We start from the raw sequence: 17,775 nt of genomic DNA, 5'->3' as shown, positions 1-17,775 counted from the left end.
TAAAAGTGTCCCATGTGGCCATTGACGCCTTATTCTTTGCTTAAATTAAGATATCTCAAGGATTAATCTTTTTTTTTCTGGGCCGTTTTCCTTTTTGCCAATTGAACTGTATTTCTGCACAAAACAATTTCATGGTACGATTCTCCATTAAATTAAATTTGTGAGTGTAAGACTATCAACAAACTTACAACCAAGCCATGCTCTGCGTGTTTGCTTTAAGCTTTAATTTATGCAGGCCATGACACAGCGCTGACAAGGTTATATGGCCTGCGTCTGTGTCTTTAAAGGTTGTATATTAACATGGTGACATAGAAAGAACAGGTGAGTAGCGCTTAGAGGAAAGTTGAAAGAGGAGCAGACTTTCGCACAGGATTTATTTTTTCTTCAAAGCCTTGGTGGATCAGGCAAAGCTTTAATCAAGGCGATCATAAGTTAAGAGTTTTCCGAGTGTTTTGGTGACTTTACTGAACTGGATTCAGGATCGGTGGATACCATGGACTCTCTTTAAAAAACAGAAGCACTCACCTCGGAGCTGAGAATGGGCTCGGGAAGCTGGTTACTGTGTTTGTTCATCTTTGGAATTCTTGTGGCATCGTGTCCTGGTGTTGGACAATGTGGGAGTGGGATTACAATCAACGTTATACTGTTGGATGATGAGGACTCTCCCTGGAGCCTCCAGTATGTGGAAGGAGAAATACTGAAGGCCATAGAGAAAGATTCAGCTATTAATGCTGCCCAGGGTAATGAAATTAAAAACTAAAACAGAAAACAAACAAACCACATGACAAATCCGCACAAAATCAGACCTTTTGATCTCTCGCAACAGCACTCTCTATATACAGTATGTATATTGGTACACTCATGTTTATACATATTGATAATTTAACACATATGTCACTGACTATTATTGTTCATTTATATTTACTGCTTTGCATACTGTTCCTATTTTCAGATTTTCATGTTGCTTTTCCCAAAAGTAACAATTTTAAAGCTGTTTTAGGAATTATTCAGGGATTTCACTATTAAAGACTAAAAAAGTATACAAGAAAAGTAAAGCTGCTACTGTTAACAGATATTCTGTAGTTAGTTTCATAAACTAGCAGATTAAAGATCGTTATCCTATTAATTACAAGGAAGCTACCTGCAATGCTTATTAGCTTACTAGCATAAAACGCTTGTTCTACTAAGCTAGGAGCTATCTTATACTAGTTTAGCCTGACTTTTGGTCAACATGACAACATACAGTTTGGTGTTATTTTTGACTCACCCACAGTGACTCACTCATTATTTAAGATAATTAAACATAAAAGGTTTTTTTTGGCTAGCAGGAATTTTTTATCTAGCCAAGTTTTTATTAAGTGGCTGTTAGGAAAGCCCTGTAGGGTTTATTTCTAAGCATTATCAATAAAACTTAAACAGAATGTCCCAGTTTATGACACAGGTAATCAAAAGTAGTTGTCTTGTTTGCCAGCTGAAATTTGTTGGTGTTTTATTTTTATTAGCAACTATGATTTTTCAGCTGTAGCTAGCTATTTAAGCTTACATGGTTCTGTGTCTTTTACTGTTGTGGAGTGTAAACTTCCCCAAATTAATAGATTTTACATATATGGTAGAATTCAGGGCCTACTTCCTCCACACACACACACACACACACACACACACACACACACACACACACACACACACACACACACGCACACACACACACATTTTATTTCTCTTTAAAACAAATCTAATATCCACATACACACTGCAGTTCAAAATGGAGAGAAAGTCAAAACTAACATCTGGAACTTTCTTTCTTTCCACACACCCAAGATCCAGCTGTGACTTTTAACCTAACTGCGAATTTCAGTGGGTTTGACACAACCTTATACTGGTACCGAGGCTGCCGGAGCAGTTCATGTGAAGCAGTTGCAGAGCTAAACAACCTGACGGTAAGTAGCTACAGTTTTATATTAAAAAATAGAAAGAATATTAGCATGTTGGATGCACATATACATGAGCTTGTGTAACCCTGAGATCTTGCTTCCACAGGACATTCATTTATGGGTTTATGCACCTTTTAGTTCGCAGACCTGCTCTCCTCATTAATGCCATAGACACCTTTTTTGTGCAAGACCACAAATCAAAATAAGACTATGCCAGTCTCAGTAAATTTCTGTAAAAACTTAACAGAATCACTGCTAAGCCAACGAAAACTATTATTTCACTTCCTTTCTGAACACCCCAGTTTTCCTTCAACTACTGTCAAAGACATGCCTTGCTTGGCCTGCTGGTATTTGCTGTCTACTGCCGAAGTCCCACACGACAGCCAAGCTTGAGTCGACTCCTGCTCCAGTTTGCCCCCATGGCAGGCACGGGACACCTTAAGGCCACAGCCCCTTGCAACTGCCTCAGCTAAGGAGGTTCAGAATATGTGTCACCCTCACCCTAAAAATCTTTTCTAAGCTTTTCCAGAGGTTGAGCTGAAGATCTCCTGGACTAGGGGCCTCTGCCCGATGCTCCCAGCGTACCTTTACTGTACCACTTGGTAGTTACTTGACAGCTCAACTCTCTACCTAGCCAAGACATCTGGTCCAGATGTGATGATGGGATTACAAAATCAAATATCAGTACCGAGTGCACTTATGAATACCCTTTGCAGGCCATTTCCCAGCCTTCAGCCCTCCAAGTTTAATTGTTATTAGCATGCAACATAAGAATGTGAACAATGAAAACTCCCAGCTGGAGTCCGCAGCTGGGCCATCTTCTTCCCCCCGCTTATGCGTTCGGTGCATAAGCGCAAATGACGGTCAGGACCCGTCCCCCGACTTGAGAGTAATCCTCTTGTCCACTGGGTGAAACCCAAACATACAGGCACATTGAGAGCATCTGACATGGACCCCTCTTGAATGCCTCCTAGGTGAGGTTTTTAATGTCCAACTAGGAGGAGATTTGACATATGGAAGAAATTCTCTCAACTGGCTTTGAGAAGAGCAGGTTGCAGAGTAGCAGTTGGATAGCTAATAGAAGAAGGTCTGGGTGTTTCCACCTCGTGCTTAGGAAAAAAGCATGTATTTTACTTTAGAAATATTTGCAAATTATAGAATTTAATGAGATAAATCTCTGAAAAACACTCCACAGCCATGAACAAGACACAAGTAGAAAAGAGGATGATGTTTGATTCAAATGCACTTGATTAACTTATCATCAGTAAGTGCGAACACCTCTATAAAAGCAGAGGTTTTAACAGTTTGCTGGTCTGGAGCATTCAGGTAATGCCAGGATTAAGACAATGCCAGGAGTAGATGTTCCAGCAAATTCACCCAAAGCCCAGACCGTGCAATGCTCAGAGAAACTGCAAAAAACCCAAGAGCTACAACCAAACACACCTTATTAGCACAATGCCCTCATACTAACTGTCAAACACCGTGGTGGAGGGGTTCTGTTTGGGGCTTGTTTTGCATCCACAGGATCTGGGATCGTTGCAGTCACTGAGTTGACCATGAATTCCTTTTAAGATGTGAGGCCATCTATCCAACAGGTTAAAAATGGTTCATGCAACAATAATCAAAGCACAGCGGCAAATCTACAACATAATTGCTGTGAAATGAAAGGATCAAAGTGCTGCAAAGGCCCAAAGTTCAGCCTGCCTGAAATTCTGTGTGAGCAACGTTCTAAAGAAGATGGGGGCAAAATTGCATAAGAATGATTTTAGAGATAAAATGATGACAAAATCATACAGAAAACTTCAAGGTATTCCTGCTGAAGGCACTTGTACAAGCAGGGCTGGGGTCTCAGTTTAACACAAAGTCTTTCACATGATTCTATAAGGTCCTATATAAATTCCAAGTAATGTCTTATTATGCACCACACCTGAGATTTTGCACAGTTCTATGGCGTATTGAGTTTGTCTGAGTAGTGTAGTAAACAGATGTTTGCTTGTTTGGTTGTTTTTTGCCTTGGTGCATGCTTCAAGTTTGGAGTATGGAGCATGTAAAATGTTCAAGTTACAAGGCTTTTGGATATGTTGCATCATTTGCGATTTTATCTGAGCAGGTGTTGTAATAAAAATATTTTAGACTTTGTTACACCCTGATGACTTTATTATGTTATATAGTAAAATAAACCTGCTGTCCCACAGTGAGAACATTTTTCCACAAACCACTTCTAGTGCAAGGAAAACAGGTCGATTTCCAAGAACCTGGAAGAAAACAAGAGTTTGGGTCTCAGGAGTTTAAAGATCAGGCAAAATTTACATAAAAATCTGTGAATTATTCACTGTATATGTTTTTATTTTTGCAGGAATCAGGAAATCTGGGATGTGCTGTGCTTGGACCCACGTGCACCTTAGCTACTTTCCCAATAGTTGAGTAAGTTCTGAATTTTTCAAGGACATGATTCTGCCAATAAGCTTGAAAAGGACACTTCAGATTTTCAAACAGGTTTTGCCTGTGTTGCACTATGCTTATCGTTCACCCGTTTATCATAATTAGTCGATACCATTGTCTCCCACTCTTTTTTATTCTCTTCTTCCAGTAAGGAAGCCGGCATGAGTCTCAGTAGACCCATTCTCTCAGCGGGAAGCTTTGGTCGCTCGTGCGACTACACCTTCAACTTGCAGCGACTCCTGCCACCTGCACGCAAGATCGTTGACTTTGTCACCCAGTTCTGGAAAGAAAACAATGAGCTCAAACCTTCATGGAAGGCAGCGTATACTTATAAAACAACGAACCCCACAGAGGAATGCGTTTGGTGAGTAACCCATCTTTAAGGAGAGACTCATCTGTTGTGAGCTATTACAAAATCTAATAAATTATATTTTTAATTATATTCTAGTTACATTTTTAAATGTAATAAAATGTTTTTAATTTAAATTATGCATTATATTCATTTTCATCTTCAGGTATGTAAGTGCAATTGAAGCGACGGTGGAACCGCTTGCCTTAAATATTTCAATAACGCCTCTACGCAGTCCCACAGAACTGCACAGCGTGCTTACATTACGCAACAGGACATCCAACTGTAAGAATTTGATGTATTTTTCTCAAACAAGATTGAAAACCTCTCTGTTTTCACAGCGAGACATAACAATGGCTTCAGTTTGCTGGGACAACACACACAGACAGTTTGGATTCTATTTTCCTAAGAGAGCCCAGGACCTACAAAGCACATTTAATTCAACTATTGAGTTTGTTAACGCTGTCATCACGAGGGAGACTCGGAATTTTCTGTTTCAGAAGGAGAGCTAGCTCGAGGGCCATAATAGCTTTTCTTTGAACTTCCTGCTGCATATTTTTACGCCACATTATGAAGGGTGAATTAAAAAAACATCAACAGTATCAGGCTATGCTTGATGGCTTTAGGTTTTGGTATTAACTTTGGTTTCAAGGTTGAAGAAGTAATTTAAATGGAAATCAAGTTTGTATTTGAGTCCCAAGGCCAACTAGGCAAAAAAACAGAAGAAAAAAAATAACTGAAAGACTGTTCTGTTACAAATACTTCTCCGCTGCAGTGTTCATCATGTGTGGATCACCAATGGACCTAGTGGAAATTAAAAACGGCTCTAAGGCTGCGGACAGCAGTGATATCGCCTTCATCCTCATTGATCTTTACAGGTTAGTGCTGTTGAATCATTTCACTTCTGTTCCTATTTATTCCACTTGTTTTCTTTTTCTCTAACCCCACAGCAGTGATTCACAATCAGTACTTCAGGAAATTTTTGCACATGTAGAATTTTTCATCAGACCTCTGCTGATTCCTCTACACAGTGATGTATACTACACCAACACATCGTCGCTGCCAGAAATGAAGAACGTGTTGGTGCTCACCATGCCGAACACCCGAAGCTACAGAATCAACCCAGACCTTAAAGACAACAACACGGTGAGCAAACCAGAAATACACAACTTCTCTCTTTGCAGTGCTTCTGTAGCAATACAAAAAAGGTTAGCTCTGATTGGCTGTTTTTGTTCCGCTCACTCTGAATAATCAACTTGTAGGGTTTTAAGGGAAAATAAGGGATTAACAACACAGGACCATGCCAACCAGAAATGGACCTCGGAAGAGTTAATAATAAATGTTCAATGAAATATCATTAAATAACGTCTTCACTGAGTAAAAAATATATAAAATAATTCATCACCTGTGTAGTGAAGGATGCATCTTAGAGCTCCTTCACTCAAATCTAAGGGCTGTACTGAGAAAGTAGTTCCAACCATCTGTCTCTGTCTGTTCCTCTGCAGATGAACGACTACATGGCCGCGTACCATGACGCAGTGCTCTTTATTGGCCAAGTGATGAGAACAATTTCTAAACAAAATCAGTCTCAGCTTCACAGGACGGAATATGTGAATGTAAATTACTTCAGAAACACCAAATTTACTGGTAAGGCAGGTGGAAGATAACAGCGAGGAGGGGGAAGTGCTTGCATACAAGCTGCAAGTATGTGTATTAGCAAATACACAAGAATTTACACAAGTTAGCATTTAATACTTTTTTGGCAGCTGCAGATAGTTGCAGTTAAGCATACTGAGCAAAACAGTAATAAATGCTAAAATTAGCTCGTGAAAAGTGGGAAAACACCATCCACCAAAACACTAATGAGCTGATCTCAGAGCAGACATGGCTACTGTGAGGTCGAACAGATGGAGGCTGTCAACTGCTATCACTTCTTTGTGTTTTCATTGACACAAAGAGTGTTGGTATAACAGCCCGCAGCTGTAAGCAGCCGGTTGTGAGTGCAAGTTTGACTGAGAGACGCATTAAAGGTTTACAGCTGACACACACGGTGAAATGAAGCGAACAGAAGTTTAAAAACGTTTGTGTGATTCTGCTCAGGGATTGCTGGGAATTATACGCTGGACAAGTACGGGGACAGAGACGTGGCTTTCTCAATCATCTACACCACTACTGACAACAAGGTATCTTTTTCTCCTGTTTTCTTTTTTGGCATTTAGCAGTGAATACACGAAGAAAAGATTCAAAATAAAACCTTACTGTGCTGCATCTCTTGCTTCTGGTTTGATGCTAAAATGTGTCTTTTTGTTTTTTTCCTCCCCTCTTGTGTCACACCCAGTACGATATTTTATTCACATTTGACACGGAGCGCAATAAAACCACAGTGGTGGAGGAGGCTCCTAAGTTCATCTGGGGGAAAAGACTTCCCAATAACATGCCAGACAGCGGTACATCGAAAGACACACACACACACACACACACATACGCATGTTTAGCTATATCATTGAGTTCAGTGGGCACAACCTCAAAATATGTCTTAACCTTAATATTTTAAAGATTTATGTTAAGAGAACTTCCTTTTTTGTCCTCTAGAAAGAAGGCATGTCCACCATAATGATTTAGATCTCCACAACAAGGCCTGATCAGTTTGCATCCACTCAGTCAGGTCGTTTTCAAAGACTTGCACTAATCCAGGTTCCGGTGAATTATATGTAAGGCTTCAGCTGTGGTTTAAGCACCTCTCTGTTTGTGTCCCTGTTTTCATTTAATAAGCATTAATGGTGGGTATGAACAGGAGGAAAAGTTATAGCAACCACAAACTGCTCCACGTACATCAACTTTTGCATGTTTTATATGAAGTGGTTTTATGGCTCAGTTCTTCTTTTGTTTCCTGTAGATGACCTCCTCACAGCCCTATCTGAGATAAGCTTAAATATTATGGCACTTGAACGCTCGGCCCATGTTTATCTTTTGTCCTCTGTGTGTCAGAAGCATCGGCTTGGAACTGAAATGGTGCCTCTTTTTTGTCTTTATTACTGCAGGCCCTGCGATTCGCGACATCATTATGATTGTGTTGGCTGTTACTGTGGTCGTAGTGGCCACGATCGCCTTTATTTTCTACAGGTATGCCGTAGCACATGGAACATGAGAATAACGGAGTTATTAAGTGTGTGGCAGATTTTAATTAAATGTTTGGATTCTCTGCAAAAGGTCATGAATTTACATAAATGATTTTGGCCCCATCATATAATGGCATATATAGTAGTACGGTAGATACACTGCTCCAAAAATTGCAGGAAAACTTTGAAAACACGACAGCTTTTAATGAGAAAAAAAACACAGTGGATATTCACATTGATGGGGACTTGGTAATGTGTTAGGAGTGATAAAGTGCCCCAAAATGTAATGGAAATGTAATGATCAACCTACAAAGGGCTGAATTCAAAGACACCCCCAAAAATCAAATTGAAGAAAAGCAGCAGCAGGCTAGGCCACTTTACAACATGCTCCTGATGAGATAATGGATGGTGTCCTGGGGGATCTACTCCCAGATCTGGACCTGGGTGTCACTGAGCTCCTGGACAGTCTGAGGTGCAACCTGACAGCTTCAGATGGGCTGAAACTGAAACCAAAGGTGTCAGGCAAGTGTGGAGGCCAGACATCGGTATCATCGTCCAGAAACTTCCTGCATACTCTCAGCATATAAGGATGGGCATTGCTGTGTATTCAGAGGAAGATTTCATCCTGATACCCGATGCCAGTCAGGGTCTGTAGACATCTCTGCGTCCCTCTATGTATATGCCTCCCCAGTGCATCACTGACCCACCACCAAACCAGTCATGCTGAAGGATGTTACAGACAGCATTGCATTCTCCACGGGTTCTCCAAACCCTTTCACTTCTGTCACATGTGCTCAAATGAACCTGCTCTCATCTGTGCAATGCACAGGGCTCCAGTGGTGGACCTGCCTGTTTTGGTATTCTGTGGAAATGTGAATTAGGCTCCACAGTGCTGGGCAGTGAGCACAGGGCCCACTGGAACACGCTGGGCCCTCAAACCAGCTTCATGAAGTCTGTTCTGATTGTCTGGTCAGAGACATTAACACTAGTGTCCTGCTGGAGCTTTGACAGTTCTCATCTTGCACAAAAAAGTGGGTTAAATCTCCTCTGTGCTCTTGAGACTGTCTCGGGAGACACAGCAAACCTTTTGTAAATGGCACGTATTAATGTGCCAACATGGAGGAGTTGGACTACCTGTGGAGCCTCTGTAGGGTCAAGGTATCACCTCATGCCACCAGGAGTGACACTGACCCCAGAAAAATGCAAAAGTAGTGAAAAAACCATCAGAAAAGATGAAGAGGGTCAGAAAATGTCAGCGACCTCCACCTGAAACTGAACTAACCTCCTCTAAACTGACCAGATTAGTGTCCCAGACGTGTAACTGGCTTGATGCTACACTCTGATTAAAAGGTGCTACAATTATCTTTTAGAGCTGTGTATATACGGACTTTCAGGTTACATGAAAAATAATCTGAAAGTCTGTATGTACTATACAGGTTATAGCTCTATTACACTCTCTAAAACATGGACTCATGACATGAAATTTAAATTGAAAGCTGCCTTTTATAAACATAGGAGTCAGATGCTTTTCGTGCAACCAACCTTTACCAATAATCTCCTGATGCAGTTTTTTCTTTCCCGCATAGACAGAACAGAAGAGATCGACTGCTCAGGAAGCGCTGGTCCCACGTGAACTCTGATCTCATCACGCTGATGGAAAATGATGACATCAACGTCATCTCCCTTAATGTAAGTGAAAACACCTCAGTAAACACCTCAGTCAAGTCAGCTTTAAGAATGCTGTGACAGCGACCTTCCTCTAACCCCCGTTAGATTGAAAGTAAGAAGAAAAAGAAGTTCAAGATCCGCTGTGCGCTCTACGATAAGAAGGTAGATGGACAGCATCCTGCAGTGTTTTCCAAATCAGTCAGCATCTAGTGCTTTTGCACTGATGAAAGTGAGTTAGCAGATGTAATCTGGTTGGTGCTTCTGCAATATTTCTTTCAGATTGTGATCTTGAAGGAGCTGAAGAACTCGGATGGGAACTTTGATAAAACCCAGAAAAGGGAGCTCAATGCGGTAAGACGTCTTATCACACTGAAATCCTTTTACTGCCAGCCCTCTTTGTTAATGTTTATCCAAACTCACTAGCACTCCACATGTTTGCCCCCCCTGCAGCTATTGCACATCGACTACTACAACCTCACAAAGTTTTACGGCACAGTCAAGTTAGATCACGGTGTCTTTGGCGTGTTTGAGTATGGCGAGCGAGGCTCGCTCAGGGTACGTGTAGCAAAACTTTCAATTTAAATCCATCTTCAGGTCTCAGTTTAAACACAGCCGTCAAGAAGTGTGAAGAATAAAAGCGTATTAATGCAGAACTGGGGTGTCTTTTTCTTTTTCAAGTGTGTGCTGAATGACAAGATTTCATACCCAGAGGAGACCTTCATGGACTGGGAGTTCAAGATCTCTGTCATGTACGACATCGCCAAGGTGAGAGAGAAGTGCTCGACTTTGCCCGTGAGCAGAACAATTATCAAAGTTAAGCATTTGCAAGCATCACATGCGGTGTGTGGCATGATAAGAGACCACACAAGTGGAGATTGACTCGTTACTCGCCGCCCTGAGCGGAAAAACGGTCACGTGTATCTGCCATAAAGCAGCAGCATTCACTAAACACCATAAATCATTACAGAGGACAATGTACTGAGAGCTTGACATAGTTAGTAGCAATCTGTCTTAATACATAACTGAAAAAGGGTTATGAAACTTAGCGTTAGTCAATATTACTCACCATTCATGCAGCGTGACATAAAAGATCCCTGAATAACTGGTAATAAACTTTTGTACCTGATGTAAACTGCAATGGGATCACTTCACCTGTTACCGTATAATAAACTGAACCCAGAACATCATCATCAAAAAGAAAGGAAGGTTCGCTCAATCCTGACACTTATTTCACGTGAGTAATAATCGTTTACTAAAACTTTAGAAGTTCTATCAAAAGCCAAACGGACAAACTGAGTGTAATGTGACTGCCAGGATTACACAGCGCTGTGCAAAAGTCCCCTCATGTCTTCATAGTTTGCTTCCAAGGAGCCAGATTTTGTTGCTTTGTTCAAACGACTCTTAAGCAATAGTTTTGCAGGCTTTCTGAAAATCTTTTAAAGTTTTTATTTAGACATTGGCTGCTTTTTCACTCATTTTTTGTCCAGTAGACTATGCAAGCATAAAAAAAGGGATGAACCAGTGTTGTATCTACACATAACAAACAACTTTGCAAAGAACCCATTTTTAAACTATCTTTAGTCATGTTGTCACTGTGAGCTGAAGGATGGACAAGCATAAAGAAAATGGATTTATAGTTTCAATAAGAAGTACATATAGTGAAGAGGCCTCCTTATCTGTAACAACTGTGATCAAAACAAAGCCATTAAAAGACTGTGCCTCTAAAGTTTGATCAGTTTGATTGATGTCACAGTGCGATAAACAACTTGGCAACTTACCAGAAAGACTCAATATTATCCCACTAGTTAATAATTAAATGATTAAACATTTAAAATGTAACATTTAAGTGTTGGTGGGGTTTTTTGTTCTAAGCTTGTTGTTTGATAAGTCAGACCCTGTGAAGGCACAGTAAGCTTTTATATAAGTATTTTTTTCTGGCTCAAAATTATTAAAAAGGTTTGGTTTAAATGAAGAGCAGGATTACACAGGTCTGCAACCAAAAGGTGCATAGGATCTTTTGACTGCTTCTCATAGATTTTTACTCACTGAAACGAGGAAAAATATTTTAAAAATTCAATTTTGTCAGGTTTTCTTAATTCATGTTTTTAGTTTAATGTAAACTCTTCATGTTTTGCAAAAGCAAACTGTATGTAATGGAGGGAAATGGAGGTCATTTTTGGATTCAGCACCCTAAAAAAACATAACATTTACCAAAAATATCCCATGCGACTGAAAAAATAAATTGTTTTTGCAGACCTGTGTTATGGGAGCTGCTGTTGCACTTGCCTCTGCCTGCCAGCAGAGGTCATTAAACACCAGATTACTCACCGCCTCTTTGATTTTCCATAAATCTCATTACTTCCACCAGTGGAAGGTGTAATGTTGCTCTGAATCCTCTGTGCAGGGCATGTCTTACCTCCATGCCAGTGACATTCAGGTTCACGGTCGCCTCAAATCCACCAACTGTGTGGTGGACAACCGCATGGTGGTGAAGATCACAGACTTTGGCTGCAATGCTTTTCTTAGCCCCTTCCAAGGTGACGCCGCAAACAAAAATCCTCCTGAAATATCTTTTTGTTCTCTTCTTTACCTGCTAACGTTTGTCTGTCTCCACATCATCCTGTCAGACTTGTGGACAGCTCCGGAGCATCTGAGGAACGAGGGCACGTCTCAGAAAGGAGACGTCTACAGTTTTGCCATCATTGCGCAAGAGATTGTTCTCAGGAAGAACACCTTCTACACTGAATCCTGCTCCGACCGATCAGGTTTCCAACACTCAAATACAACACGTGACAGTTACAGTCATTTTGTTTGCAAATGATCATCTCTGCACCACCAAGTTCAGAGTGAAAGAAAGAAGACCTGTTTGATCCGGAGCTACACTACAATGCCATCTGCGTCTCTGTGTGTTTCTCAACAGAAAAACTGTCCAGGCTCAAGTCATCCTACTTCAGACCTGATCTTAACTTTGAGACGGCTTCAGAGAAAGAATTAGAGGTTTTTTTTTCCATTCATGTGCCAGCTTTATTTTATTTTCAGCATCTGTTTTGTCTGTATTGTATTCAAATTGTTCTTTCCTCCTGTAAGGTGTACACGTTGATAAAAAGCTGCTGGGACGAGGACCCAGAAAAAAGACCTGACTTTAAGAAAGTGGAAATTTATCTGGGGAAAATCATCAGGTAATAATGCTCTCTTTATGTTATTGCTGTTTTCAGCTATCAGTGTGCATGTCCTGGTGTAGCCTTTATAGTTTCTGGGAAACGGATTACAGATTTCTAAATATATCTCCCTCCTCATATCCCTTTTCTTCTCCTCTTCATCACTCCAGTAAAATCCATAATCAGGAAAATGAGAGCTACTTGGATAACATGATCAGACGGCTGCAGATGTATTCCAGAAACCTGGAGTACCTGGTGGAAGAGAGAACGGCTCTCTACAAAGCTGAGAGGGATCGAGCTGACAATCTTAACTTTATGCTGCTGCCTGGGTTTGTTTACACTTAAAGAACAAATTCACATCATTAGACACTTAGAACAATCAGGACATAGATGCTAAATCATTCATGCACTGTTAGAGAATTCGTTTTATTTCTACATTAACAGTGACCAGCACTGAGTTTCAGTGGTTAGCACTGTCACCTTAAAGCAAGAAGGTCACCCCTTGCCTACGTTGGTTTTCTCTACGTTGGCTTGGTTTCTTCTCAGAGTTCAAAGACATCCATGTTAAGTTTATTGGTGATTCTAAATTAGGTGTAAATGTGATTGGCCGTGTATGTACTATGCCTCCAAAAACAAGTCAAAATTTGAAGAAGAAATATGCTAAAAATGCTAAGTGGCTGTAAAAGTTCAGCTAAGCATAAATTGTTGGATTGAATATTTTTAATGGGTAGTATACATTTATAGCTATATAATTTTTAAAAGTGAATATAAATTTGAGTTTAAACAGCATAAACTATTGGATTAAATAGTTGAAATAGATAAGTTAGTAGTTACAGTATAGTTTAAAAAGCTAGCATAAATTAATGACAATAAATGATTAGAAAGGTTACTTTAAATTGTTTGACTGAATTGTTAAAATAAGTTTTGTAAACTGACGGTTAAAGCGTTTTAAAAGTTAGCATAAACTACTGGATTAAATATTTTAAATAGGTAAATTAGTGGTTAAATAATGTTTTCAGAGTCTCCTGCATGGGGTGGGAGATGACAGCTTAGCCACCATTGTCCTGTCACTCACCACCTCCACTGGGTCCATCCTAACACAGAGCTGGCCCTGCGGATCAGCCTGTTCAGTCTCTTCCTGTCCCCGGCAGAGATGCTGCCACCCCAGCAGACCACACTGTAAAAGATGGCTGAAGCCACCACAGAGTCATAGAAGGTCTTCTGGAGTGGGCCCTCCACTCCAGAAGACCTGAGACTCCGCAGCAGGTACAGCCTGCTCTGCCCTTTCCTGTAGAGGGCGTCTGAATTATGAGTCCAGTCCAGTTTATTGTTCAGATAAACACCAAGGTACCTGAAGCTGTCAACATTGCATTTTATTCTGTTGTATATAGTATTTTATTCTATTCTATTGTGTACAGTATCTTATTCTTATTATCTTATCCTATTCCAGTGTTTTTTCTTAATTTTTGCTTCTGTAACTTTGCACTGTCCACTTTCTGCTGTAAAAAACAAACAAACAGTGGGACTAATGGAGGTTATCTTATCTGATCTTATGTTAAAAAATTAGCATTAATGAATGGCTATAAATGGTTAAAAAGTTACCATACATTGTTGAATAAAATTGTTAAATGAATAGTTAATACAAACTGACTAATAAAAGGCCTAGTCTAATAGTAACCCTATTAATTAAAAGCTATATAGTTTTTAAAAAGCTAACACAAATTAATGGTTAAATAGTTACTAAATTAGCATACATTTGTCTCTTTAAATGGTTAGAAATGTTACCTTAATTATGAGTAAATAATTGAAATAATTAGTGTTAATTAATGATCAAAACGTTAGTGTAAATTAACAGTTAAATGGTTGTAACAAGTAGCATTATTGAACTGTTTAAAAAGGATAGTTATTTAAAAATAAACGATACATGGATGAAATGGATGAATGAACTGTTGGGGAAACTTGGGGGGGCCTTTGGTTTAACCAACTCAAAATCAGAATGAAATCTCAATGGAAAAAATGTCTTTTCTTTATTATGTTTCTCTCTGTGGTTAAAAGCCCGGTGGTTAAAAGCCTGAAGGAGACCGGGGCTGTGGAGCCAGAGCTGTACGATGAAGTTACAATATATTTCAGTGACATAGTTGGCTTCACCACTCTGTGCCAGTACAGCACGCCGATGGAAGTTGTGGACATGCTAAACGACATCTACAAGGGGTTTGACAGCATCGTCGACCACCACGATGTGTACAAGGTATTGGCAGGGATGAAACCGAAGACATTCAGGCACCCGGCAATGAGCACGAACATCATGGTTTCCTTTACTATCCTCAGGTGGAGACAATAGGGGATGCCTACATGGTTGCTTCTGGTCTTCCAAAGAGAAACGGGAACAGGCATGCAGTGGATATTTGCCGCATGGCGCTGGACATCTTGGCATTCATGGGCACCTTCCAGCTCCGGCATCTTCCCGGTATTCCTGTGTGGATACGAATCGGTGTACACTCAGGTCTCTTCTTCTTTGTTTTTCATTTTTTAAACTAGTCATTTTGGCAAATCAATTCACCTCCTGCTGATCTTTACACTAATTCTTCTGTCTCCTGGTTGTTTGTGGGTTCAGGTCCCTGTGCGGCGGGCATCGTGGGAATAAAGATGCCCAGATATTGTTTATTCGGAGACACGGTCAACACAGCATCTCGTATGGAATCTACAGGACACCGTGAGTGGACACATGTAATGAACAAACTGATTTACACTGACATTTTCTCCAGCCGCTTCCTTTGTTCTCGTTATTTTACATGAATGACTTCCCGTACATTAGTCTAGCGCAATTATAGAAGCCAGCAGTCAGCCTAATTAAATAAAGTGACCACAGCCAAGCTCTGTTGTCTTTCTTTTTATCTCACAGCCCTGCGGATCCATGTCAGTCAGCCTACCATAGATATCCTGGAGAGAACAAACTGCAAGTTTGAGTATGAGATGAGAGGGGAAACATACCTGAAGGTAAAGGTTGGTCTCTACATTCAATGTAGCAGCATGTCAGCCAAATTAAATTGAGATACAGTGACAAAAACCTTCACTGCGACACTGATGCCAGTGACTGTGATGAATATGTGGGGTTTTTTTAGGGTAAAGGCACAGAAACAACTTACTGGTTGACAGGTGAAACTGGTGAAGACTACGATCTTCCTACTCCACCCACAACGTGAGCAAAAAGGAGATAAAATCCTTTCACATGCAGCTCCGCATCTGAGATTCACTCTTTCAACACGGTGCTTTCTCTTCCAGTGAAAACGTCCAGCGGCTCCAGCAGGACCTCGCCCACATGACCTTGACGTGTTTGGAGCGTCGCTCGCGAGGTTCCGTGCGAAGGAAGAAGCTGCTACCAAGTCAGAGCAAGGAGGACACCAGCGACCAGGGGTCAGAGGTCGAGTCTGAGAGCAGCCTTCCCGAGTACCTGCATCTAGCCACTGTGGATAACACACTCAGTACCTTCCTGTAGAGCATGCTGTAACTATTTGCCTGTTATTGCATATAGAGCAGGAAATCAAGCATAGAAAAATGAGGAATTAAAAGTCCTCAAATATTCACGCATTATTTCCTGCCATCATTTTGGGTGGTTGGAAACGGCGGGTGGAAACTTTGTACTATGTAATTGATGTAATGCTCAAGTGTCATAGCTGAAAGCCAAAACCTTAGATTTGTTCAGTGCAGATTTTTTTCTATAACCAGTTGGGGGATTTTGTTATCCTCCGTCAAAAGAAAAACGGTCAAAAAGGGCATTTTAGGCCAACTTTGAAGGTCTGGTACTCTGCTAAAACAAGATTTAGCATATTTAAGGATTCATTTTTATCCAAATTTTGATTCCAGGCTCAGCTTCTAGCTCTTTTTCCTTTTATGCCAAAATTATTTTTTGCTACATCTGTATTTTTACACCTGTGAATGTGTAATAATACGGTTCGGAAATTGATCTACATACATCTATAAAATAGTGTGGAAACCCAAACTGAAGTTATGAGGGGTCAAAGACACTTGGAAAAATAAAGAATAAATAAATAAATAAATAAATAAATAAATAAATAAATAAATAAATAAATAAATGCACAAAATTTCAGCACCAGTTATATCGCAAAAAACAAACAAACCCAAACACAGCTGATGCTCATGTGGTCAGGTGGCAGCGCTTTTGGATTTGATTCACTTACTATGGGATGAGCCAGCCGCAGCACCCTCGCATGCCAGTGCAGATGCTGCTAATGGCCTGTTCAACTAACAAAACACAGGAACACGATAAGAACAGAAGAGGCCGTTTTGCACAGACAGAAATGCAGGTTCGCCCTTTTTGTGCATTGTACAGTTTGGAAAAGGTTTTAGAACTACAGTAATACATTTGTATTTGTAATATATCCTGTTGTTTTTGTCATTAATGTTCATTGTTTCTGCTGCTTAGCTTAAAACTGGGTTATTCTATTTATGTACAGCGCTTAATGTGTATTTATTTCCACATTTGTCAGCCAGTAAGTAAATTATAGGTCTCATAAATATCTATAGACAATGCTTATAAAAGTCACAACTCAGCACCATCTGCATTTATTACTTTAACCAAATGACGGCCAGTTTTTGACTCCGTATACATCTCATGTCATGCAGAGGAGGCTGTATTGAGGAAGCTCAGGGAGGAAGATGCTGCACTGCAGGCCCTTGAAAAAGTGCCTTTGTTATTGTATAGAGCAGCGGTCCCCAACCTTTTTTGCGCCACGGACCGGTTTAATGTCTGACAGTATTTTCTCGGACCGGCCTTTAAGGTGTTGCAGATAAATACAACAAAATAAAATGATACGACCAAGACAAAAACTGGTATTTTGTAAACACAATAATGAAAGCGAAGTCACTGTGTAATTGTGTAACTTTATTAGCAGCGTCCTCCTGAAATGCGCCGCAACAGAGTAACATCAGTCGTGTCCAAATTCATGGGCTGCATCCTCCTGAGGACCCGGCCTTCGCGGTCTACGTAGGCCGGGTCCTCAGGAGGTCGGGTAGGCCGGAAGTAAACTGCTGTGAAATTGGACGGTCTAGCCTTCTGATTAGCGTCACTGCTGTGTCGGTGGAGTTTA

General features: G+C 40.4%; 1 protein-coding gene across 2 annotated transcripts; it reads left to right on the top strand.

Annotated features, from left to right (window-relative positions):
• Positions 1-234: 234 nt before the first annotated feature.
• On the top strand, positions 235-17,065 carry gucy2cb (guanylate cyclase 2Cb). 2 transcript variants are annotated; one of them, XM_004557575.6, is made up of 27 exons: positions 235-740; positions 1,819-1,937; positions 4,288-4,355; positions 4,522-4,737; positions 4,889-5,007; positions 5,498-5,600; positions 5,754-5,868; positions 6,228-6,369; positions 6,823-6,905; positions 7,061-7,169; positions 7,764-7,845; positions 9,428-9,530; positions 9,615-9,671; positions 9,789-9,860; positions 9,960-10,064; positions 10,188-10,274; positions 11,914-12,046; positions 12,137-12,274; positions 12,430-12,506; positions 12,597-12,688; positions 12,838-12,996; positions 14,723-14,915; positions 14,996-15,170; positions 15,282-15,380; positions 15,570-15,664; positions 15,790-15,866; positions 15,950-17,065. In XM_004557575.6, the coding sequence occupies exons 1-27, from the start codon at positions 539-541 to the stop codon at positions 16,161-16,163; spliced, it is 3,234 nt and encodes a 1,077-aa protein (XP_004557632.3). In that variant the 5' UTR covers positions 235-538; the 3' UTR covers positions 16,164-17,065. The 2 variants fall into 2 exon arrangements, with proteins under 2 accessions (XP_004557632.3, XP_023009143.3); XM_023153375.3 differs by having other exon boundaries at positions 15,570-15,670.
• Positions 17,066-17,775: the final 710 nt, after the last annotated feature.

This window comes from Maylandia zebra, linkage group LG8 (assembly GCF_041146795.1).
Source record: "Maylandia zebra isolate NMK-2024a linkage group LG8, Mzebra_GT3a, whole genome shotgun sequence".
NCBI classification, from domain to species: domain Eukaryota; kingdom Metazoa; phylum Chordata; class Actinopteri; order Cichliformes; family Cichlidae; genus Maylandia; species Maylandia zebra.
The sequence above is the reverse complement of the archived record's forward strand: the minus strand, read 5'-3'. Positions and strand labels throughout refer to the sequence as shown.